Source organism: Mobula hypostoma, chromosome 23 (genome assembly GCF_963921235.1).
Source record: "Mobula hypostoma chromosome 23, sMobHyp1.1, whole genome shotgun sequence".
NCBI classification, from domain to species: domain Eukaryota; kingdom Metazoa; phylum Chordata; class Chondrichthyes; order Myliobatiformes; family Myliobatidae; genus Mobula; species Mobula hypostoma.
In genome coordinates this window covers 3127374-3147891 of record NC_086119.1, presented here as the reverse complement: position 1 = coordinate 3147891, position 20518 = coordinate 3127374, and the positions used below count along the sequence as shown (strand labels likewise).

The 20518-nt window shown below is 44.4% G+C and overlaps 1 protein-coding gene across 3 annotated transcripts in view; it reads left to right on the top strand.

Moving 5' to 3' along the window:
* Positions 1 to 707: 707 nt before the first annotated feature.
* crk (v-crk avian sarcoma virus CT10 oncogene homolog) overlaps positions 708 to 20518 on the top strand; it is a 120407-nt gene continuing 100596 nt past the window's right edge. For 2 of the 3 annotated variants that reach the window (XM_063031815.1, XM_063031816.1), the window contains exon 1: positions 708 to 1916. In XM_063031815.1, coding sequence (XP_062887885.1) covers positions 1140 to 1916 — 777 coding nt within the window. In that variant the 5' untranslated portion in view covers positions 708 to 1139. The remainder of the gene's footprint in view (positions 1917 to 20518) is intronic. The other variant, XM_063031814.1, reaches the window with a different exon arrangement.

Sequence of the window (20518 nt, the reverse complement as noted above, 5' to 3'; positions counted from 1 at the left end):
TACACCAATGGAGAGGGTCACGTGTAGAGGGATCGTGACGTAGCTTCATCTTGATGCATCAGAGGGCCCTATTTCAATGCTCTTCCATGACAATAGTTACTTCTTTCACCTGGGATTCTCTCTGACTTTATATTTCCCTCCATATTGTGTCTACAAAAAGTGGTGGGTACAGCCTAGCCCATCAGAGGCAAAGACCTTCCCACCAGTTAGTCCTTTTACATGGATCCCTGCCACAAGAAAGCAGCTTCCACCATCAAGGGCCGCACCATCCAGGCAGTGCTGCCGTCAGGCAGGAGGTACAGGAGCTTTCCGTCCCGCACCAGCAGTTATTACCCAACAATCATTCTCCTGAACTTCACTCACCCCAACTCTGAACTGATTCTACAGCCTACAGCCTCACTTTTCAACTCTCCACTCCTCAGTTTATCAGTAACATTTATTTTCTTATTTGCACTCTTCTGCATGTCAGCCTTTAGGTATAGTTTAAAAATACCTGATGCGTTTACCTACTTACCTGTAAATGCCTGCAAGAAAATGAATCGCAATGAGCTGTATATGGCGGCAAATACTTACTTTGATGGCATATTTATTTTGACTTTGACCTGCTGAATTCTTTCAGCATTTTCCAATGTGTTTGGATGCATTTCCATGCTCTGTGATGAAAACTTTGAAACTTTCCCGGGAACGCCTCCCTTCCAGCGTGCCGACAACGCAATGACGCCGGGACGCCGCCTGACCTTTCCAACATGGCTGACGGCACCTCCCGGTCCGAACTTCCGGCGGGTGAGGTCAGAACTTCCTGCCGTTTCTCTTCCCTCCCCCACTTCGATCGCCGCCATTTTAGTTTGGCGTCGGGCTGAACGGGTCGGCGCGGGAGGGGGCGGCGGCTGCCCGGCGGCCAGACGGTGATTATCGGTGAAGAGGCCGCACGCCCCAGAAGCTGCGGGCCTTCGACTTTCCCACTCAGACGCTGAACAGCATACTTGGTGTGTCTCCGCGACGGGCGCCGAGCGGCTTCTATGAGGTAAATCCACGGCGGCAGGCTTCTCGGATTGCGCTGAGCAGCCCCGGGGCCTGCGGCCTAGTCGGCGGGCTGGTGGTGGTGGCGGCCGGCGCCGCCGGGACCGCCGCCGAGGAGGATGGCGTCTAACTTCGACGCGCAGGACTGGGCGAGCTGGTACTTCGGCAGCATGAGGCGGGAGGAGGCGGTGTCGCTGCTGCAAGGCCAGAGGCACGGCACTTTCCTAGTGAGGGACAGCCACACCATCCCCGGCGACTACGTGCTGAGCGTGAGCGAGAACTCCCGGGTCTCCCACTACATCATCAACAGCCGCCCGCAGGCCGGCTCGGGCCCCGGCCCCGGTCCCGCTCCTGGTCCGGCCCGCTTCCGCATCGGCGACCAGGACTTCGAGCACTTGCCCGGCCTGCTCGAGTTCTACAAGATCCACTACCTGGACACCACCACCCTGCAGGAGCCGGTGGCCAGGCCCCCGCACCTCGGGCCCGGGCCCGGCCAGGGCGGTCCGAGGCAGCACGCCGATGCCGAGTTCGTCCGCGCCCTCTTCGACTTCCCGGGCAACGACGAGGAGGACCTGCCGTTCCGTAAGGGCGACCTGCTGCGGGTCCTCGACAAGCCCGAGGAGCAGTGGTGGAACGCGCAGAGCGGCGACGGCCGCTGCGGCATGATCCCCGTGCCGTACGTGGAGCGCTGCCGGCCTGGCTCGGTGCTGGGCCCGGCCGGCAGCCCGGACAGCTCGCAGGCTGGCACCCCGACGCAGCAGCAGCCCGAGTTCGGGCCCTACGCCCAGCCGAGCGTCAGTACCCCGCTGCCCAACCTGCAGAACGGGCCGGTGTACGCCCGCGCCTTCCAGAAACGGGTGCCCAATGCGTACGACAAGACAGCGCTGGCCCTGGAGGTAGGTGCACTTCTCCAGCTCGGCTGCCTCGTTATCCCCTTCACCCCCAGCACCGCACTCCTGTAGAACCGATAAAGAACCTTGCAGTCCTTGTCCGCAATGTTGTCAAACTTTTAATCTACTGCAAGACCTACCACATGCCTCCGTTTTTCTATCTTCTATGTGCCTATCTAAGCGTCTCTTCAACATCCCTTGTTACAGCCTTAGTTAGACCCCACTTGGAGTACTGTGTTCAGTTCTGGTCACCTCACTACAGGAAGGATGTGGATAGTATAGAGAGAGTGCAGAGGAGATTTACAAGGATGTTCCCTGCCTTATGAGAATAAGTTGAGTGAACTCGGTCTTTTCTCCTTGGAGTGATGGAAAATGAGAGGGGACGCGATAGAGGTGTATAAGATGATGAGAGGCATTGATCCTGTGGATGGCTAGCGGCTTGGCCGTTTCCCAGGGCTGAAATGGCTAATGAGTTGGATTTAAACGCAAACAACAGGAATTCTGCAGATGCTGGAAATTCAAGCAACACACATCAAAGTTGCTGGTGAACGCAGCAGGCCAGGCAGCATCTCTAGGAAGAGGTGCAGTCGACGTTTCAGGCCGAGACCCTTCGTCAGGACTAGTTAGTCGACTGCACCTCTTCCTAGAGATGCTTCCTGGCCTGCTGCGTTCACCAGCAACTTTGATGTGTGTTGAATGAGTTGGATGATCAGCCATGATCATAATAAATGGCGGTGCAGGCTCAAAGGGCCGAACGGCCTACTCCTGCACCTATTTTCTATGTTTCTATGTGGTGGGGGGCATAGTTTTAAGGTGCTTGGAAATAGGTACCGAGGGGATGTCAGTGGTAAGTTTTTCACACTGAGTGGTGGGTGTGTGGAATGTACTGCCTGCAAAGGTGATAGAGGTGGATACAGTAGGGTCTTTTAAGAGACTTTGGGTAGGTACATGTAGCTTAAAAAATAGAAGGAAACTCTAGGCAGTTTCTAGAGTAGGTTACAAGGTCAGCACAGCATTGTGGGCTGAAGGGCCTGTAATGTGCTATAGATTTTCAGTGTTCTATCCCTAATGTATCTGCCTCTACCACTGCCCTGGCAGGCCATTCCACACACACCACTCTCTGTAAAATACCTACCTCTGATATCACCTACACTATCCTCCAGTCACCTTAAAATTATGCCCCATTTTCACTCTGGCGAGAAGTCTCTGTCTGTCTACTCTGTATACCTCTCATCATCTTGTACACCTCAGTCAAGTCACCTCTTGTCCTTCTCTCCAAAGAGGAAAACCTTAGTTTGCTCAGCCTATTTCCCCCATGAGGCATGCTGTCTAATCCGGGCAGCATCCTGGTAAATCTCCTCTCTATAGCGTAATAAAACGGCCAGAATCGAACACAATTTATGAAAGCAGCACACAAAATACTGGAGGGACTCGGTAGGTCAGGCAGCATGTATGGAGGGGAATAAACAGTTGACATTTCAGGACTTCTGGCCGGAAACGTTGACTGCTTATTCCCCTCTTGAGATGCTGACTTCCTCTAGCATTTCTTGTGTTGCTGTATTTCCAGCATCTGCAGAATTTATCAAAGCTGTCCAAACTTTGTTGAATAAATAAAGTAATGGAATTTATTGAATAAAGGGAATAATCACAAGCTCAGATTTAGAACATAGAATAGTACAGCACAGTACAGGCCCTTCGGCCCACTATGTTGTGTCAACCCTTAAACCCTGCCTCCCATATAACCCCCCCCACCTTAAATTCCTCCATTATACCTGTCTAGTAGTCTCTTAAACTTCACTAGTGTATTTGCCTCCACCACTGACTCAGGCAGTGCATTCCACGTGCCAACCACTCTCTGAGTAAAGAAACCTTCCTCTAATATCCCCCTTGAATTTCCCACCAGTTACCTTAAAGCCATGTCCTCTTGTATTGAGCAGTGGTGCCCTGGGGAAGAGGCGCTGGCTGTCTACTCTATCTATTCCTCTTAATATCTTGTACACCTCTATCATGTCTCCTCTCATCCTTCTCTCCAGAGAGTAAAGCCCTAGCTCCCTTAATCTCTGATCATAATGCATACTTTCTAAACTAGGCAGCATCCTGGTAAATCTCCTCTGTACCCTTTCCAATGCTTCCACATCCTTCCTATAGTGAGGCAACCAGAACTGGACACAGTACTCCAAGTGTGGCCTAACCAGAGTTTTATAGAGCTGCATCATTACCCAGCAACTCTTAAACTCTATCCCCCGATTTATGAAAGCTAACACCCCATAAACTTTCTTAACCCTATCTACTTGTGAGGCAACTTTCAGGGATCTGTGGACATGTAGCCCGAGATCCCTCTGCTCCTCCACACTACCAAGTATCCTGCCATTTACTTTGTACTAGTTCTAGTGTAGTTATTATAGACCTGGAAGGTTTTGAATGTTTAGTCTTTTAAAATGTGGAAGCTCTTGAAGCATAAATTTATTTCATTAAAACATTTGACAGGTCAGTGATGTTTAAGTATAAAAGTTAAATAAGACAACTTTTTCTATGCGTAAGTGGTTTTGGAAGTCCATTCGTCAAGTAGTGGTGGAATTGTTTGAATATTTTTAAAAAGCAGCAATGGATTCTTAATAAACAAAGTAGAGAAAGGATACAGGTTCCAATCAAGTTAACTGTCAGTTTATTGAACAGCTGAGCAGCCTTTTGTGTAGTCACTTCACACTTCATTTGTGTAAATTGAATATCTTTACCAAGGAGCCCATGTGTATTCTATGTGATAAACTCGAGAAATTCCGCTGATGCTGCAAATCCAAAACAACACGCAAAATGCTGGAGGACCTCAGAAGGTCAAGCAGCGTCAATGGAAATGAATAATCAGTCAACATTTTGGTCCAAGGCCCTCCTTCAGGACTAGATCTTGGCCCAAAACATGGACGTGCCAATGGATGTTACCTGACGTGCTGAGTTGTGTATTCTATGAAAAGACTAGAGTAGAGATACGGGAATTGCTGTGTTAATGATCAGTCGTAATTAAGCCAAGGTGTTCAAGATGAGGTGTTTTAGAGCCTGTGCAGAATTGAATGTATTTGGTAAATTAGCAAATATTGCAATGAATTGGCTGAAAGAAGTTTCCTCTTTACAGCACCTTAATGCCATAAAGTTTTTCATAAATATCTCTGAGCCTGCAACTCTTGGGACAGCCAACTTGCACAATGCAAGATCCTTGAACGGCAAAATGCCAAATATCTGGGTTTTTGAGAGAGAAATATTACCCAGAGGAATCTGGGGAGAGCTGCTCTGCTATGTAATACTCAAGCATGTTCTTTTATAAAGTAAATTTCAAGTCGAGGTTATTGTCATTACATTTCCAAAAAGCACATAGGTTCAGCTCTCTGGAGCAGGACTTGAATTTATAACTGTTCCTGATGTGTGGCCATGAGGTTCTTGGTGCCATTCTGAATGTTCCTTTTTTTGCTGTGTGCATTCTTGGATGTGGGATTCCCAGGAGATTGTGGGAATATTGCATTTTTCATCCTGAATCTTTTCCCATCTGTTCGGTAACCACTTTCTGTCACAAAGCTTCAGATAGTCTGTTCCGGAGTCGTAACATGGCCTGCTTATCAGAGCTGACAGAATTACAACCGCAGTGCCGGGGATGTTGATCTGGGAAAGGGCGCTCATATTCCTTTGCTTGTCATTCTGTGGATTTGCAGAGATGGTGCTGGCAGTATCTTCTCATTACATTGCTCATAAAAACTGGAGTTGTGGTTGGAAAAGCACCCTTTTTCGAGCATTTGTTTTGTTTTTATGTTCATGGTTTGACCAGTCAACCCTTCAAGTCTCCCATGGCGTTCAATGAAATCATGAATAATTGAGTCTTGTCTTCATTTTTCTGCTGTCTCCCATAGCCTTGACCTTGTTCTGTCGTGTCCATTCTCTGCCTTAGTTAGGTTCATTGCCCCTGGTTTTATACAATAAAATGGGGCAATTGTACATTATAGGAACAGGCCCTTTTGTGTTGACTACAGTGGTAATACAAACAAATTCCATGGTCTGGCTCCCTGTTCTCTGTTCATTTAAATGTAACTTTTGTCAGGAGTTCCTTGCACAAGCCATTCCTGTGTTTTCAAAACAAAATTTGCACAATTTTGTCCTTGGCCACCATTCTAAATATAAGATATGACATAGAATGGTACAGGCCCTTCAGCCCACAATGGTGTGCCAACCTCCAGAAACCTACCATGATCTATCTTGCACTTCCCTCCTACACAGTCCATAACCCTCTACTTGTACCCATGTGCCAATCTAAGGGTCCCTGAATTGACCCTATTGTATCAACATCTACCACCACCCTCAGCAGTGTGTTCCAGGCACCTACCACTGTACCAAACCAAACTGCCTCTGGCACCTCCCCACTACCCTCCACTCACCTTTAAATGGATGTGCTCTGATTTTGGCCGTTGCAACCCTTGGAAAAAGATAATGGCTATCTTCGCTAAATCTGCCCCTCATAATCTTGTACACCTCTATTACTCCAAAGAGAAAAGCCCGAGCTTACTCAACACATTCTCAAACACGTTCTCTGTAACTCTGACAGCATTGTGTTAAATCTCTTTTGCAGCCTCTTAAAACTTCCACATCCTTCCTATAATGAGGTGTCCAGAACTGAACATGCGATTCCAAGTATGGTCTAAGCAGGGCTTTATGGAGTAGGTAACATTCTCTCGTGGCTGTTGAACTCAGTCCCCTGAGTAATGAAGGCCAACATATCATGTACCGCCTTAACCCCCCCATCAACTTGTGTAGCAAGTTTGACAGATATTAACGTCCATGTGCTCCAGCATTATCAGCCCGCTGTACACTGAGCTCATTTACCAGCGTAGAACAGCCAAGGTATTCATTTCGGACCTTCTGTACCACCAATTCCAGGCACATGTTTTGTCTTATCCCTCAGCAACCTATCCTCACTTCTAGTCATCCTCTAGTTCGTCATGTACATGTAGAATGCCTTTGAGTTTTCCTTAATCCTGTTCATCTTACCTTGTGTCATTCTCTAGATCTCCTCAGTCTCAAGCTCTGTCCAGACTATCTTGTAACTCAAGATGCCTGTTTGATTTTTTTTTGCTTTCAAGTCCTACTTCCTCTTGATTAAATGTTCCTTCTCTTGTCAACCGTGTTTCCTTTGCACCATCATCCTTTCTTCATCTCAACACTGGGTAAAGGATGCATCTTCCCTACTTAGGCCTCTCATGATTTTAACAGGTAACCATCAGCCCACAACTTCCTGCAAGACTTCGCTGTGATATCGTTCAGGTTTGGTAATGTATTGAGATGGATGTGGGAGAACCTTAGTAAAAGTCAGGATGTGTTGGTAATTTCCAAAATGGCAAAACAGTTACAAGTGGCATGACGCTGAGATAGAATATTCCAGAAATTCGTGACTCTCTAATAAAATCCCTCAAATTTGAAACTGATTTTGCAGAAACTCTGACTCCTCATTCAAGATATTCACATGGGGAAGATCCTTTTGGCATCCATTCTGTCAACTTTACAGAATTTTGCATAATTCAATAAAAAATTATGCTCCAATGTGAATATGCTTGCTCAATCCTTTGTTACGCATCAACCCCCCTGTCCCAGGGGTCAACCTAGTGAACCTTCTCTGCACAGCTTCCAAAGCAAGGGCGTGCTCAGGACTTAGCTGTTGTGGTGTCAATACCCTGTAAACTTGCATAAAACACCTCTGATTTTAATCACATTTCTTGCAAGGCTAATACTGAATCCCTCTGTGCCACAACATTTTGTACTTTTGCACTATTTAAATGCTGGTTCGGATAGACTGGAAAGCCCGAGAATTGGGACCAGAGGTGAGGGTCAGGCTGATTTTTGCTCACTCTCCCACAATGTTTATTCTTCTCCCCATGGTGCTGAGGCTGTGAACTGCTCTGATGGCTGTTGTCTCTCCGAGTTTTGAGCCATTTTTGCCCCACTAATATGAACTATGAATGAGGCGAGAGTCTGCCTACTTCTGCTCCAGGGAGCGGATCGAAAGACAATCTGGTTTAGAATGCCGTCGTTTGCATGATGCGTATGTGTTTTTTCTCTTTCTCTGCGCGGTGGTTAAGGTCTTTTTTAAAATTGGGTTCTATTGATAAAGTTTAAAGGAAAGGGGATTCTCAAGATTCCTGTAAACAGTAGATTCAGTACTGACTATGTCTGTGACTGCAGTGTGTTTGAATAATGTCTCACAGCTGCTTTCTTTGGAGCAAGATGATTAAAGTTCGCCCAAATCCACATCAGATGACTGTGGGCTTTTCACACCTTTTGATTTTGACAAAAAACAGTACCTGATGCAAATTAGAACATTCCTTTCTTAATTAAAGCACAAATTTGACAGATGTTCTTATCTTTGTAATTAAGTTGTGGCTCCAGCAAACCAGGTAGGACATTCTTTTCTTTAAGGTGGCTGGAGTGTCTAACAAATTGATAGCACTTTTTTATCAATAGTCCATTGATTTGACCAGAATGGTTATCAAACTGATTGTTCTTTTGTATCGGTGGCCTTATAACTTCTCACAATTCTGACATCGGGCAGTGAACTTGTAGAACCGCCGGGGAGATGAGAAAGGGTCTCTCCCTGATGTCGGGTCCGAGTTCACTTGCCGGCTGAGCTCGAAGAAATAAACGGGTGAAAAGATAAGTGACGATCTTTTTGTGCTGTCGTTATTTGATCCAGCAAAGTTACGTTCACACTATGGCTTTCTTGCTTTGTGGTTGCCTGTAAGCAAGCAAATCTCAAGGTGTATAATTTTATACATTGCTAATAAATGTGCTTTGAATCTTTAAATTCATTCTCCTTTCCAAAGTAGAGTGCAACAGTAGCATAGTGGTTAGCACAATGCTATTACCGCTTGTGATGTCAGAGTTCAATTCTGAAACTGTCTACAAGAAGTTTGTACGTCCTTCTCATGAGCATGTGGATTTCCTCCTCTAGTCCAAAGGCATGCCACATTAGGAGGTTAATTGGTTATTATAAATTGTCCTGTGATTAGGTAGGTGAGGGTTGAATCTGTGGTTGCTGGACAGTGTGGCTCATTGGGCCAAAGGGCTGCGAGAGCCTGCTCTGTTCTGCATCACTAAATAAACGAAGTGGATAACCTGCAAGATACAGCAAATTTGCTGGTGAACGCAGCAGGCCAGGCAGCATCTGCAGGAAGAGGTGCAGTCGACGTTTCAGGCCGAGACCCTTCGTCAGGACTAACTGAAGGAAGAGTGAGTAAGGGATTTGAAAGTTGGAGGGGGAGGGGGATCCTTGTAAATCTCCTCTGCACCCTTTCTATGGTTTCTACATCCTTCCTGTAGTGAGGTGACCAGACCTGAGCACATTACTCCAAGTGGGGTCTGACCAAGGTCCTATATAGCTGCAACATTACCTCTCAGCTCTTAAACTCAATCCCACAGTTGACGAATGCACTATATGCCTTATTAACCAGAGTCAACCTGCTCAGCAGCTTTGAGTGTCCTGTGGACTCAGACTCCAAGATCCCTCTGATCCTCCACACTGCCAAGAGTCTTACCATTAATACTACATTCTGCCTTCATATTTGACCTACCAGAATGAATCACCTCACACTTATCTGGGTTGAACTCCATCTGCCACTTAGCCCAGTTTTGCATCCTATCAATGTCCCGCTGTAACCTCTGACAGCCCTCCACACTATCCAGACAGCCCCAGCCTTTGTGTCATCAGCAAATTTACTAACCCATCCTTCCACTTCCTCATCCAGGTCATTTATAAAAATCACAAAGAGAAGAGATCCCTGAGGCACACCATTGGTCACTGACCTCCATGCCGAGTATGACCCATCTACAGCCACTCTTTGCCTTCTGTGGGCATATCAATTCTGGATCCACGAAGTAAGGCCCCCTTGGATCCCATGCCTCCTTATTTTCTCAATAAGCTTTGTGTGGGGTACCTTATTAAACGCCTTGCTGAAACCATATACACTACATCTACTGCTCTACCTTCGTCATTGTGTTTAGTCACATCCTCAAAAAATCCAATAGGCTCATAAAGCACGACCTGCCTTTGACAAAGCCATGCTGACTATTTCTAATCATATCATGCCTCTCCAAATGTTCATAAATCCTGCCTTTCAGGATCTTCTCCATCAACTTATCAACCTCTGAAGTAATACTCACTGATCTATAATTTCTTGAGCTATGTCTACTCCCTTTCTTGAATAAGGGAACAACATCTGCAACCCTCCAATCCTCTGGAACCTCTCCTGTCCCCATTGATGATGCAAAGATCATCGCCAGAGACTCAGCAATCTCCTCCCTCGCCTCCCACAGTAGCCTGGGGTACATCTCATCTGGTCCCGGTGACTTATCCAACATGATGCTTTCCAAAAGCTCCAGCACAGCCTGTTAATGTCTGTATGCACAAGCTTTTCAGTCTGCTGTGAGTCATCCCTACAATCGCCAAAGTCCTTTTCCGTAGTGAATACTAAAGCAAAGTATTCATTAAGTACCTCTGCCATTTCCTCTGGTTCCATACACACTTTTCCACTGTCACTTGATTAGTCCTATTCTCTCATGTCTTATCCTCTTGCTCTTCACATACTTGTAGACTGCCTTGGGGGTTTCCTTAATCCTGCTTGCCAAGGCCTTCTCATTGTCCCTTCTGGCTCTTCTAATTTCATTCTTAAGCTCCTTCCTGCTAGCCTTATAATTTTCTATATCTCTATCATTACCTAGTTTTTTAAAACCTTTTGGAAGCTTTTCTCTTGACCAGATTTTCAACAGCCTTTGTACACCATGGTTCCTGTACTCTGCCATCCTTTCCCTTTCTCATTGGAATGTACCTATGCAGAACGCCACACAAATATCCCTTGAACATTTATCCACATTTCTGCTGTCCATTTCCCTGAAAACATCTGTTCAAATTTATGCTTCCAGGATATTTCCCCTTACTCCAATTAAACGCTTTCCTAACTTGTCTGTTCCTATCCCTCTCCAATGCTATGGTATAAGAGATAGAATTGTGATCACTATCTCCAAAATGCTGTTCCACAGGTTCATTTCCCGATACCAGATCAAGTACTTCCTCTCCCCTTGTAGGCTTATCTACATATTGATAGGAAACTTTCCTGAACACACCTAAGAAAACTCCACCCCATCTAAACCGCTTGCTCTAGGAAGATGCCAATCAATATTTGGGAAATTAAAATCTTCCACCATGATGGCCCTGTTATTATTGCACCTTACCAGAATCTGTCTTCCCTAGCTGCTCCTCAGTGTCCCTGTTACTATTGAGAGATCTATATATAAAAAAAACACCCAGTAAAGTGGTTGCTGGACTGGTTGCATTCCTCTGGATTGTTGGCTCAGGTTACAACAGCTGCAGTGTCTTGTGGCTCCTGTACACCTTTGTCTTGTGAAATAAGATGTATGTGGGACCTTGAATCCATCTACTCCTGTTACATCCTCGGAGCTCAAGTAAATTTGTCAAACATGATTTTCATTTCTTAAAAGCATGTTGACTCTGCTTGCTATTAGGTGTCCAAGCTTCAGGAGCATAGTTGTATGGATAGGGTCCCTTTGATCTAAGAAGTCCATGCTGACCACAGTGCCCACCCAGTTAGTCCCAATTTCCTGCATTCAGTGCATATCCCTCTAAGCCTCTCCTCAAGATCTACTTATCCATGTGCTTAAATGTTACTATTGAACCTGCCTCAACCAGTTTTGGCAGCTCATTCCTTGTACTCTCCACCCTCTGTGTGGGAAAAATTTGCACCAAGTTCCTCTTTCCCCTCTCAGCTAGGTCTATGCCTCATAGTCTAGGCCTCCTCTACCCTGGGGGAAAGACTCTTAACTACCCAGCATATCTCTGTGTCTCACAACTTTACCCATTTCTATAGGTCATTCCTCATTCTTGTATGTTATGATAAAGACCCAGGCTGACCTTTTCTAATATTGGGTCCTCTAGTCCTGGCAAAATCTTTGTTAATCTTTTCTGCAGTGTAAGCAGTTTAAGCTAATCTTTCCTGTTACAGGGTTACCAAAACTACACAATACTCACAAGCAATTTGTACAGCTTGCAACATGATGTCCACACTTGTATATTCAATACTCTGACTCACAGGCAGTGTGCTAAATCCCCTTATCATCCTGTCTACCTGTAACATCGCTTTCAACAAACTGTTGACTTCTACTGCTACTCCCTCTGTTCCACGAAACACTCTAGTGCCCTACCATTGTCCTATGCTTGTTTGACTTTCCAAAATGCATCTCCTCATGTTTATTTGTATCAAAATTTATTTCCCACTCAGCCCATCCTAATTTGTGTTGTCCACTAACTTACTGATCAAGCCTTGAGTATTAACACCCAAACACAGACTAGTCCACTTCCTGCCAATAACAGGTGTGTTGTCAGTGAATTTGTAGATGGTGTTTGAGCTGTGCCTAGCCACACAGTCGAGAGAGTGGAGCAGTGAGCTAATCATACATCCTTGATTTGTGCTTGTGTTCATTGTCAGGAATATGTTTAAATTGGGATATTCTGTAACCGGGCACCAGTGTAGGTTTGGAAGATTGTTGAATTTGATTTGGTACATGGCAGCAGTTTGGTGAGCTCAAACTTTATAGACAAGGAAAGCCAGCATAACATCCAGAGGTAGTGAGGCATGAATGAAGATTTCAGCTGGAAATGGTGAGGGATGGCATCTGCAAGTAAAATTGTGTTCATATGCATGTGTTGTGGAGGTTGACACAATTTCAGATACTGTTGCTGATTGGTAGCACCTAGGTGAAAATGGGAGAAGGTCAAGAAGAGTGATGTCCTGGGATAGTTTCCAGAGAATGCGGATTGCTGATCCGAAGGTGAGGGTTTCCCATTCAAATATTTGGCAATTTAATTTTAAATTACTAAATCTGGAGGAAAAAAAATTAGCCCAATAATGAGATTATCAGGTTTTTGTTTTAACCCCATTTCACCAATGTCCCTTTGAGTATTCTTGCCCAGTCTGGCTAATGTGACTTCAGACCCACGGTGATGTAATTGACTCTGAAATGACTCCATTCTGAAACAGTTGGGTATGGAAATGAGTGCAGGCTTTGCCAACTGCATTCACATGTGAAGTATCTTTCGGATAACCAGGGGTGGTTTGGATTCGTATACAGAAGCGATTCTGCAAGTGTGAAAGTCTTGAGAAATACACACAAAATGCTCGAGGTTAAGCAGCATCTGTGGAGAGAAATAAGTTTTCGACATTTTGGGCTCAGACCATTGATCACTCCCAATGAAGGCTGTTGGCTCAAAACATTGACTGTTCATTCTCCTTCCTGGATGCTGCCTGACCTGCTGAGTTCCTCCAGCATTTTGTGTGTAGTTTAAATTCAGGATGGCAACCATTGCAGTTCATTCTCTGTGAATGGCAAGATTTGAAATCTTTCCCTCTGGGTTGGCAAGGCTATAAAAAGTTGGAACAGGAGTGAGCCGTTCAGACCCTTGTGCCTGGTCCACTGTTCAGTAGGATCTGATTCTGCCAAGTGAAGGAATGTATTTTCACCATTAAACCTGTAAATCATCTTGAGGATCTTGTATGTTTCAATAACATTGCCTTTTATTCTAAGCTGTGTGTAGAGTCACAGCTCTACACGAAGGTGGTACAGGAGCCTCAGGACCCACACCACCTGGTTCATGAACAGTTTGGGGGGGTTTTGAACCAGAGGGGATGGCTTCACTCAACTTGACTCGCTCCATCACTGAGCTGTTCCCACAACCAATGGACTCACTTGTGAGAGAGATACTGCTTGTTATTGATAATTAGAGCACGGAGCAATCACCCTCCACTGAACACCGGCTGCTCCGTAGAGATCGTTAAGACCACCAAATTTCTTGGTGTTCACCCTGGCGGACAATCTCACCTGGTCCCTCAACACCAGCTTCATAGCCAAGAAAGCCCAACAGCGTCTCTACTTTCTGTGAAGGCTGAGGAAAGTCCATCTCCCACCCCCATCCTCACCACATTCTACAGAGAATGCATCCTGAGGGGCTGCATCACTGCCTGGTTCGGAAATTGTACCATCTCAGATCGCAAGACCCTGCAGCAGATAGTGAGGTCAGCTGAGAAGATCATCGGGGTCTCTCTTCCCGCTGTTACAGACATTTACACCACACGCTGCATCGGCAAAGCTAACAACATTGTGAAGGACCCCACACATCCCTCATGCACTCTCTTCCCCCCCGCCATCTGGCAAAAGGTACTAAAGCATTCATGCTCTCACGACCAGACTGTGTAACAGTTTCTTCCCCCAAGCCATCAGATTCCTCAATATCCAGAGCCTAGTCTGACACCAACCTACACACACACAACTGAACACCTCTCCACTCCCTTTGCAATTTTTGCTAATTTCTTTCTCAATTCCTGTAAAACATTGTTTATATTTACATTTATTATTATATTGTAATTTGTCCTTTACTGTGCCTGTTGTCTTGTTTATTAATTATTGTACTGTCTTGCACTGTTTTGTGCACTTTATGTAGTCCCCTGTAGGTCTGAAGTCCAGTGTAGTTTTGTGTTGTTTCATGTAGCACCATGGTCCTGGAGGAACGTTTCGTTTTTACTGTGTACTGTACCCGCAGTTATGGTTGAAATGACAATAAAAGCGACTTATTTTGTTTCTTTGTATTTACTGTGAATGCCTGCAAGAAAATTAATCTCGTTGTTGTATATGGTGATGTGTGTACTTTGAACTTTGATCATCTTGATTAACACTTCCTTGAAGAGCTCCATATCTGAATTCCTAATCTGCTCCAGTGAAATAAACTTCCCTTCATCAGGACAGAAATGTAAAGCTAGATGTGGTTTGATTTGTCAGCATAGTTGTGTAAGACTTCCTGCCTTCTATGCTCTCAAATCTGTTGAAAAAAGAACCACTCATCTATTAGATTTCCCTATTAAATGTACCAGAGTTTCATGCACAAAGATTGCCAACATCTGCATTTCAGCTTTCTGTGGGTTTTCTTCAAAATCTTGTGTTCTTTCAATATGAACAACTTTCCTATTTTCCAGTCTTTTACTGCTCACTTAAGCTTTCAGTAACTTTGTATACAGTATACTCTTTGTACTTTATACAAAGAGGATACAGCATCTTTGTATCCTCTTTACAACTCACCATCCTATCTGTTTTGTGTTGTCCACAAATTTGGCCTGTAGGTTTCATGGAGAACTTGAAGGAAGATTGTCTGGTTAATTGCGTCCAAGTCTGGAGATGTGTTAAGGAAGATCAGGAATATATCAACTTTGTCACAATAGCTTGCGCTATTACTGGGTTGGAGATGTTTTTGTATAGGGCAAGAGTTTGGCCATTTCCCTTGTATCCCTCCCTCTATAAAGCCATGTCATGGCAGGTATGAGTGAGACAGAGAAACAGAACAAATGGAATGGAGTGCTTGTAGGAAGCAGACCAGGAGTTGTTGCAGAATCCCACAATCCATGTAATGTTATCTTTGCAGAATGTCCTTGCCATTAAAGTACTAATTGTACTCATTTAGTTCTGTTAGGCAGGCTACATGATTCATGTGTCCTGAAACTAGCACTCTATTCCAAGACAGACAGGAAAAAAATTCAAAGATATACTGAAAGTTAATTTGCAAAATACAGCATCTCTTCTGGCACATGAATCTGTCTATGACCACTTAAAGTAGAGAGGGAACATTGAGGAAGATATTGAAGACCTAGTATAAATACTAGAACATACGCTCCATCTCTCAAGCCACCCTCATTCCTGAGGTTCTGCTCAAGTTGGTTGAGCAAGAAGCCAAAATTGCAGAATTTTCTACGAATGCAGACCTCCACTAATTGTAACAAGTTAAATCAAATCTCAGCATGATTCCATGTTCTTCAGATTCAGTCAGAAAGAAATCAGTCAAGATGATTTAAATTTCATTTTCTGTACAGTATAAAGGAGAACAGTGTTTGTTACTCTAGATCCAATGCAGCACAAAAAGAATGAAATAATAAAAAACAAATATAGATACATTGTAAGTCCATGAAACAATGCTAGGTGCTTGACAGGAAATGGTGATGGAGATAGTGAGTGGAGGCGTTGATCAGCTCTACTGCCTGGGGAAAGTAACTGTTTGAGTCTGGTGGTCCTAAAGTGGGTGCTATGTAGCCTCCTTCCTAATGGGGGTGGGACAAACAGTCCATGAGTGGGGTGTGTCGGATCCTTTAGGATTTGACTGGCCCTTTTCTGGCACCTTTCTGTATATGTCTTGGATGACAGGTAGGCTGGTGAGCATTGGGCAGTTTTGCCTTCCTCTCTGCTGCAGTTCGGTTTCTGTATTAAGCAGTGATGCAGCTTGTCAGGATGCTCTCTACTACACATCTATAGAATGTGAGTATGAATGTCCAAAGTTCAGTTCCAGCCTCTTCAGAAAATAGAGATGTTGGTGAAGTTTCTTGACTGTGTTGGATGTGTTCTGGGACCATGAGAGTTTGTGTGTGATGTGCACTTCCAGGAGTTTGAAGCTGTGCCACCAAGGTGAGTGGTGCAAGTTCTCCTGAAGTCAGTAACCATCTCGTTTGTCTATTTGACATTAAGGAAGAGGTTACTTGCCTGGCACCAGGCCTTGAGCTCTTCCACCTCCTCTCTTTGGGCCATCTCATTGTCGCTGGTGAAGAGCCCCACCACTGTTGTGCTGTCAGCAAACTTGATGTGTATGCTTGGGTGTTTTTTTGTGCAGTCATGTGTGAGCAGTGTATACAGCAATGGGCTCAGCACATAGCTGTGTGGGGCAGCCATGTTGAGGATGATGGGAGAGGAAGAAGTGGTTGTGCATGCTGACTGTCTGGGCAGCCGAACACCTAGTTGCACAGTGGTACATTTAGACCCAGGCGAAGGACTTTGTTCATCAACGTATGTGGGACAATAGTGTTGAATGCTGAACTGAAATCCAGAAATGGCACTCTGACAGAAGTGACTCAAATTCTACAACAGTATTTCAGAAAACTTGCCAATTTCATTTCTGTGTACGCTGATCAGAGTTTATTTTACACTGGCACCACTAACACAATAGTTTTGTCATCTCAGTGAAAGGGAGAGTTTTCTTTATTTAGAGACTGTAACAGACCCTTCTGGCTCACTGCTGCCCAAATATGATCAATTAATTTACCAACTCGTATGCTGTTGGAATGTGAGAGGAAACTGGAGCATCTGGAGGAAGCTCACATGAGAAGGTACAAACTCCTTACAGACAGCGATGGAAATTGAACCCTGAGCGCTGCCACTGTAAAGCATTGCGCTAACTGCCACATGACCATGCTGCCTTTAAATTAATACTGAAACTTGTCTACTGAAGAGTAATTGATAATTGGTATATTGTCACATTACTGATGTTTGCTGTAAAACTTAGTTTTGCTTACCATCCATACAGCTCATTTCACACTAGTAAATAGTGATCTAAATTAATTACAAATATGAAACATGAAATAATTGCATAAATATTCACCCCCCCCCTTAATATGACACACCAAATCATCACTGGTACAGCCAATTGGTTTTAGAAGTCACAGTTAAATGGAGATCTTCTATGTACAGTCAAGATGTTTCAATTGATTGCAGTAAAAATACACCTGTATCTGGAAGATCCAACTGCTGGTGAGCCAGTATCCTGGCAAAAATCACACCATGAAGACAAAAGAACACTCCAAGCAACTCCAGAATAAGGTTGTTGAAAAGCAGAAGTTAGATGGATACAAGAAAATGTCCAAGTCACTGAATTTGGAGTACAGTTAAGTCAATTATCAAGAATACAGCACAGCGGTAAATCTGCCTAGAGTAGGCAGTCCTCAATACTTAGTTACCATGCAAGAAGGGGACTAGTGAGGGAAGCCATCAAGAGACCTGTGACATCTCTGGAGGAGTTACAGGCTTCAGTGGCTGAGGTGGGAGAGACTGCGCATACAACTGTTGCCTGAGTGCTTCATCAGTCGCAGCTTTATGGGAGAGTGGCAAAAAGAAAACCACTGTTTTTAAAAAAAAAACACACAACTCATGAAATCTTGGCTAGAGTTTGCTAGAGGGCATGTGGGAGACTCTGAAGTCAGAAGAAGGTTCTATGGTCTGAAACCAAAATTGAGCTTTTTGGCCATCAGACTAAATGCTGTTTGGTATAAGCCGAGCACTGCACATCATCAAAAACACACCACCCCTACCGTGAAGCATGGTGGTGGCTGCATCATGTTATGGGGGATGTTTCACTGCAGGTAGGCCCTGGAAAACTTGAGGTAGAGAGTAAAATGAATGCAGCAAAATACAGGGAAATCTTGGAGGAAAACCTGATGCAGTCTGCAGGAGAACTGCAACTTGGGAGAAGATTTGATTTCCAGCAAGACAATGACCCTAAGCATAAAGCCACTGTGATTCAATGTTGTAAAACAATAAAACATGAACACTTCGGGGGGGGGGGGAATACTTATTGGCTTTGAGAACTCACTTGGACGATTTGTGAGCTGTGTAATTTAGGGAAATAAGTGGTCTTTGGCTCCCATGAAAATATGGGTTGTAGAAAGAAAGGATTTTAAAAATAGCAGAGCAAGTGTGGGTAAATGAGATTTGTATACTGGGTACTTTGATCAGTGTGAACACAGTGATCTGAATGGTCTGTTTCTGTTGTGTGTGATTGACCTCCAGATGAGTAATCTGACCCCTCTCATTGTCCACTCTGTATGAGTAAAGTTTGAAGTTTTTATTTACTTGATGAAAAGCACCATCCCAAAGAACTACTTGGAGTTTTTCCCCCACTGATCTAACTCGATGTTGGCATTAAATCGCAGCCTTGTAGAATTTGCATTTTGGTTTCAGACCACTATGAGTGGCTTTCAAATTAGTATTGTATGAAGTGTTGTAACCCTGCATCACAACTGATTTCCTCCAGCAGTTCTTTTTGTCTATGGATGAGCTAGTCAGTTATTGAAGTGGAAATTAAATTAAACAGTTGATGCCAAAAATCATGGTAGTTCTGTGAAAGGAAGGCTTTTTGTCAGTTTTTAAAGATGAAAATCCTTGCTCCTAAGGTTGTGGCCTCAAACATTTTGTGAACTGTGTCCAAGCAAGTGGTTAACAGTCTTATTAAAAGACCCAGCCATGGGATTTGCAATTGAAAGTTGCCCAATTCTGCAATTTGCAACAGAGACTTGCTCCAACTTCCTGCATGTATGATTAAGAACAAGCATGAATAAAAATTTATTGAACAGTGCAGGCAGGGTTCGTGCCAGCCAACATCTTTGCAGGATCTACATGTTGTTACGTACCCCGTAACTGGGTTGCCAAACCAGCAAAAATGGATCACTCAGTTGGAGTCTGGATTACTAGAACTAAGAAAGTTTTATTAAAGAAACAAGCAACACAGTACTCTAATCAAAAGGATAATAAATGCAACAGTTCAGCAATGATAAACACACATGTACACAGAATTAAGATAACAGGATCAATCAAGCTCTATCGTTGTCTAGGGGTAAATGACCAATTTCAAAGTGACGCAAAGTTCAGTTCAATTTAGTTCAGTTCAGTTCGCAGTAATCACTGCTGGGGGAGATGGACAGTGGGGGGAAGGAGAGAGAGAGCAAAACGAATGAATATTCAAACGGCTTCCACGCAGACCTTCGCAGTCAGCTTTCGGGCGAGCCCTTTGTGATGTCATCTGAGGTCACTGACCGTGACCCCTCCGTTTCCAGATACGACCGTTTCTCTGCGGTGAACCTGGCACCCAGGCAAGGGTGGACACACACCAGGTTCCCGCCAATCGTACCTTTCCACCCTGTGCGTCTATGGCTTGTCCCGCGACAAGCCGTCCAAAACTTCCCACCGACTTGTGGGAGACGCACCGCTTCCAGGGTCTCGTTACCTCGGGGTGTCGTGTGTGTCTGCCTTAGCGAACCTGTCCCTTTTTCCTTTTTATCCCCCTGCCTGTCCATCACTTCAAACAGTTCAGGGTTCAAAGGGGAAGCCGATCTTGACAGCTCTCCTTCCGTTACTCTCTCCCATCCCTTCATTAACATCTCCAAATGCTGCTCCATTGTTTTCCTTATCTCTCTTTCTCCTGAAGTCAGGTGGCAGACCAACTGCTGATCCCACTGGTGCCAGCACAGGACAGCTAACATCTTAATCTATGTGTATTCTCGTCACAATGTGCATTCTCTAAAATAATGGCAGTTTCATCTTGAAGTTTATAGAATTGTTGCAGGGATGTTTCACATTGACTTGCTGTTGTGATAATTTGCTCAAGCATAGACAATGAAAGTTGACATGTTTGTTTAACTGACTTTCCAAATGTTTTTCCAGATGCTAAAGATCACTCCCATAATGAACCAAAAGTTAGATAGCAACTTGAGTGGTGCTGAATTTAACATGTGAACCTATTGAATCATTGCTTCAGGGGAAAATTACAGAGCAGTTAGATTGTATGCATCTGATGTTTCTGTTCTTCTCATCGCATCCAACAGCAAATGCCCTTCAATTCCACACCTCTTAATTCTTGTAATGTTTGAGTCTGTAATTGGAGCTTACAGATGCTTCATACATGACTCGAACAGTATTTAAATGACTTGGTA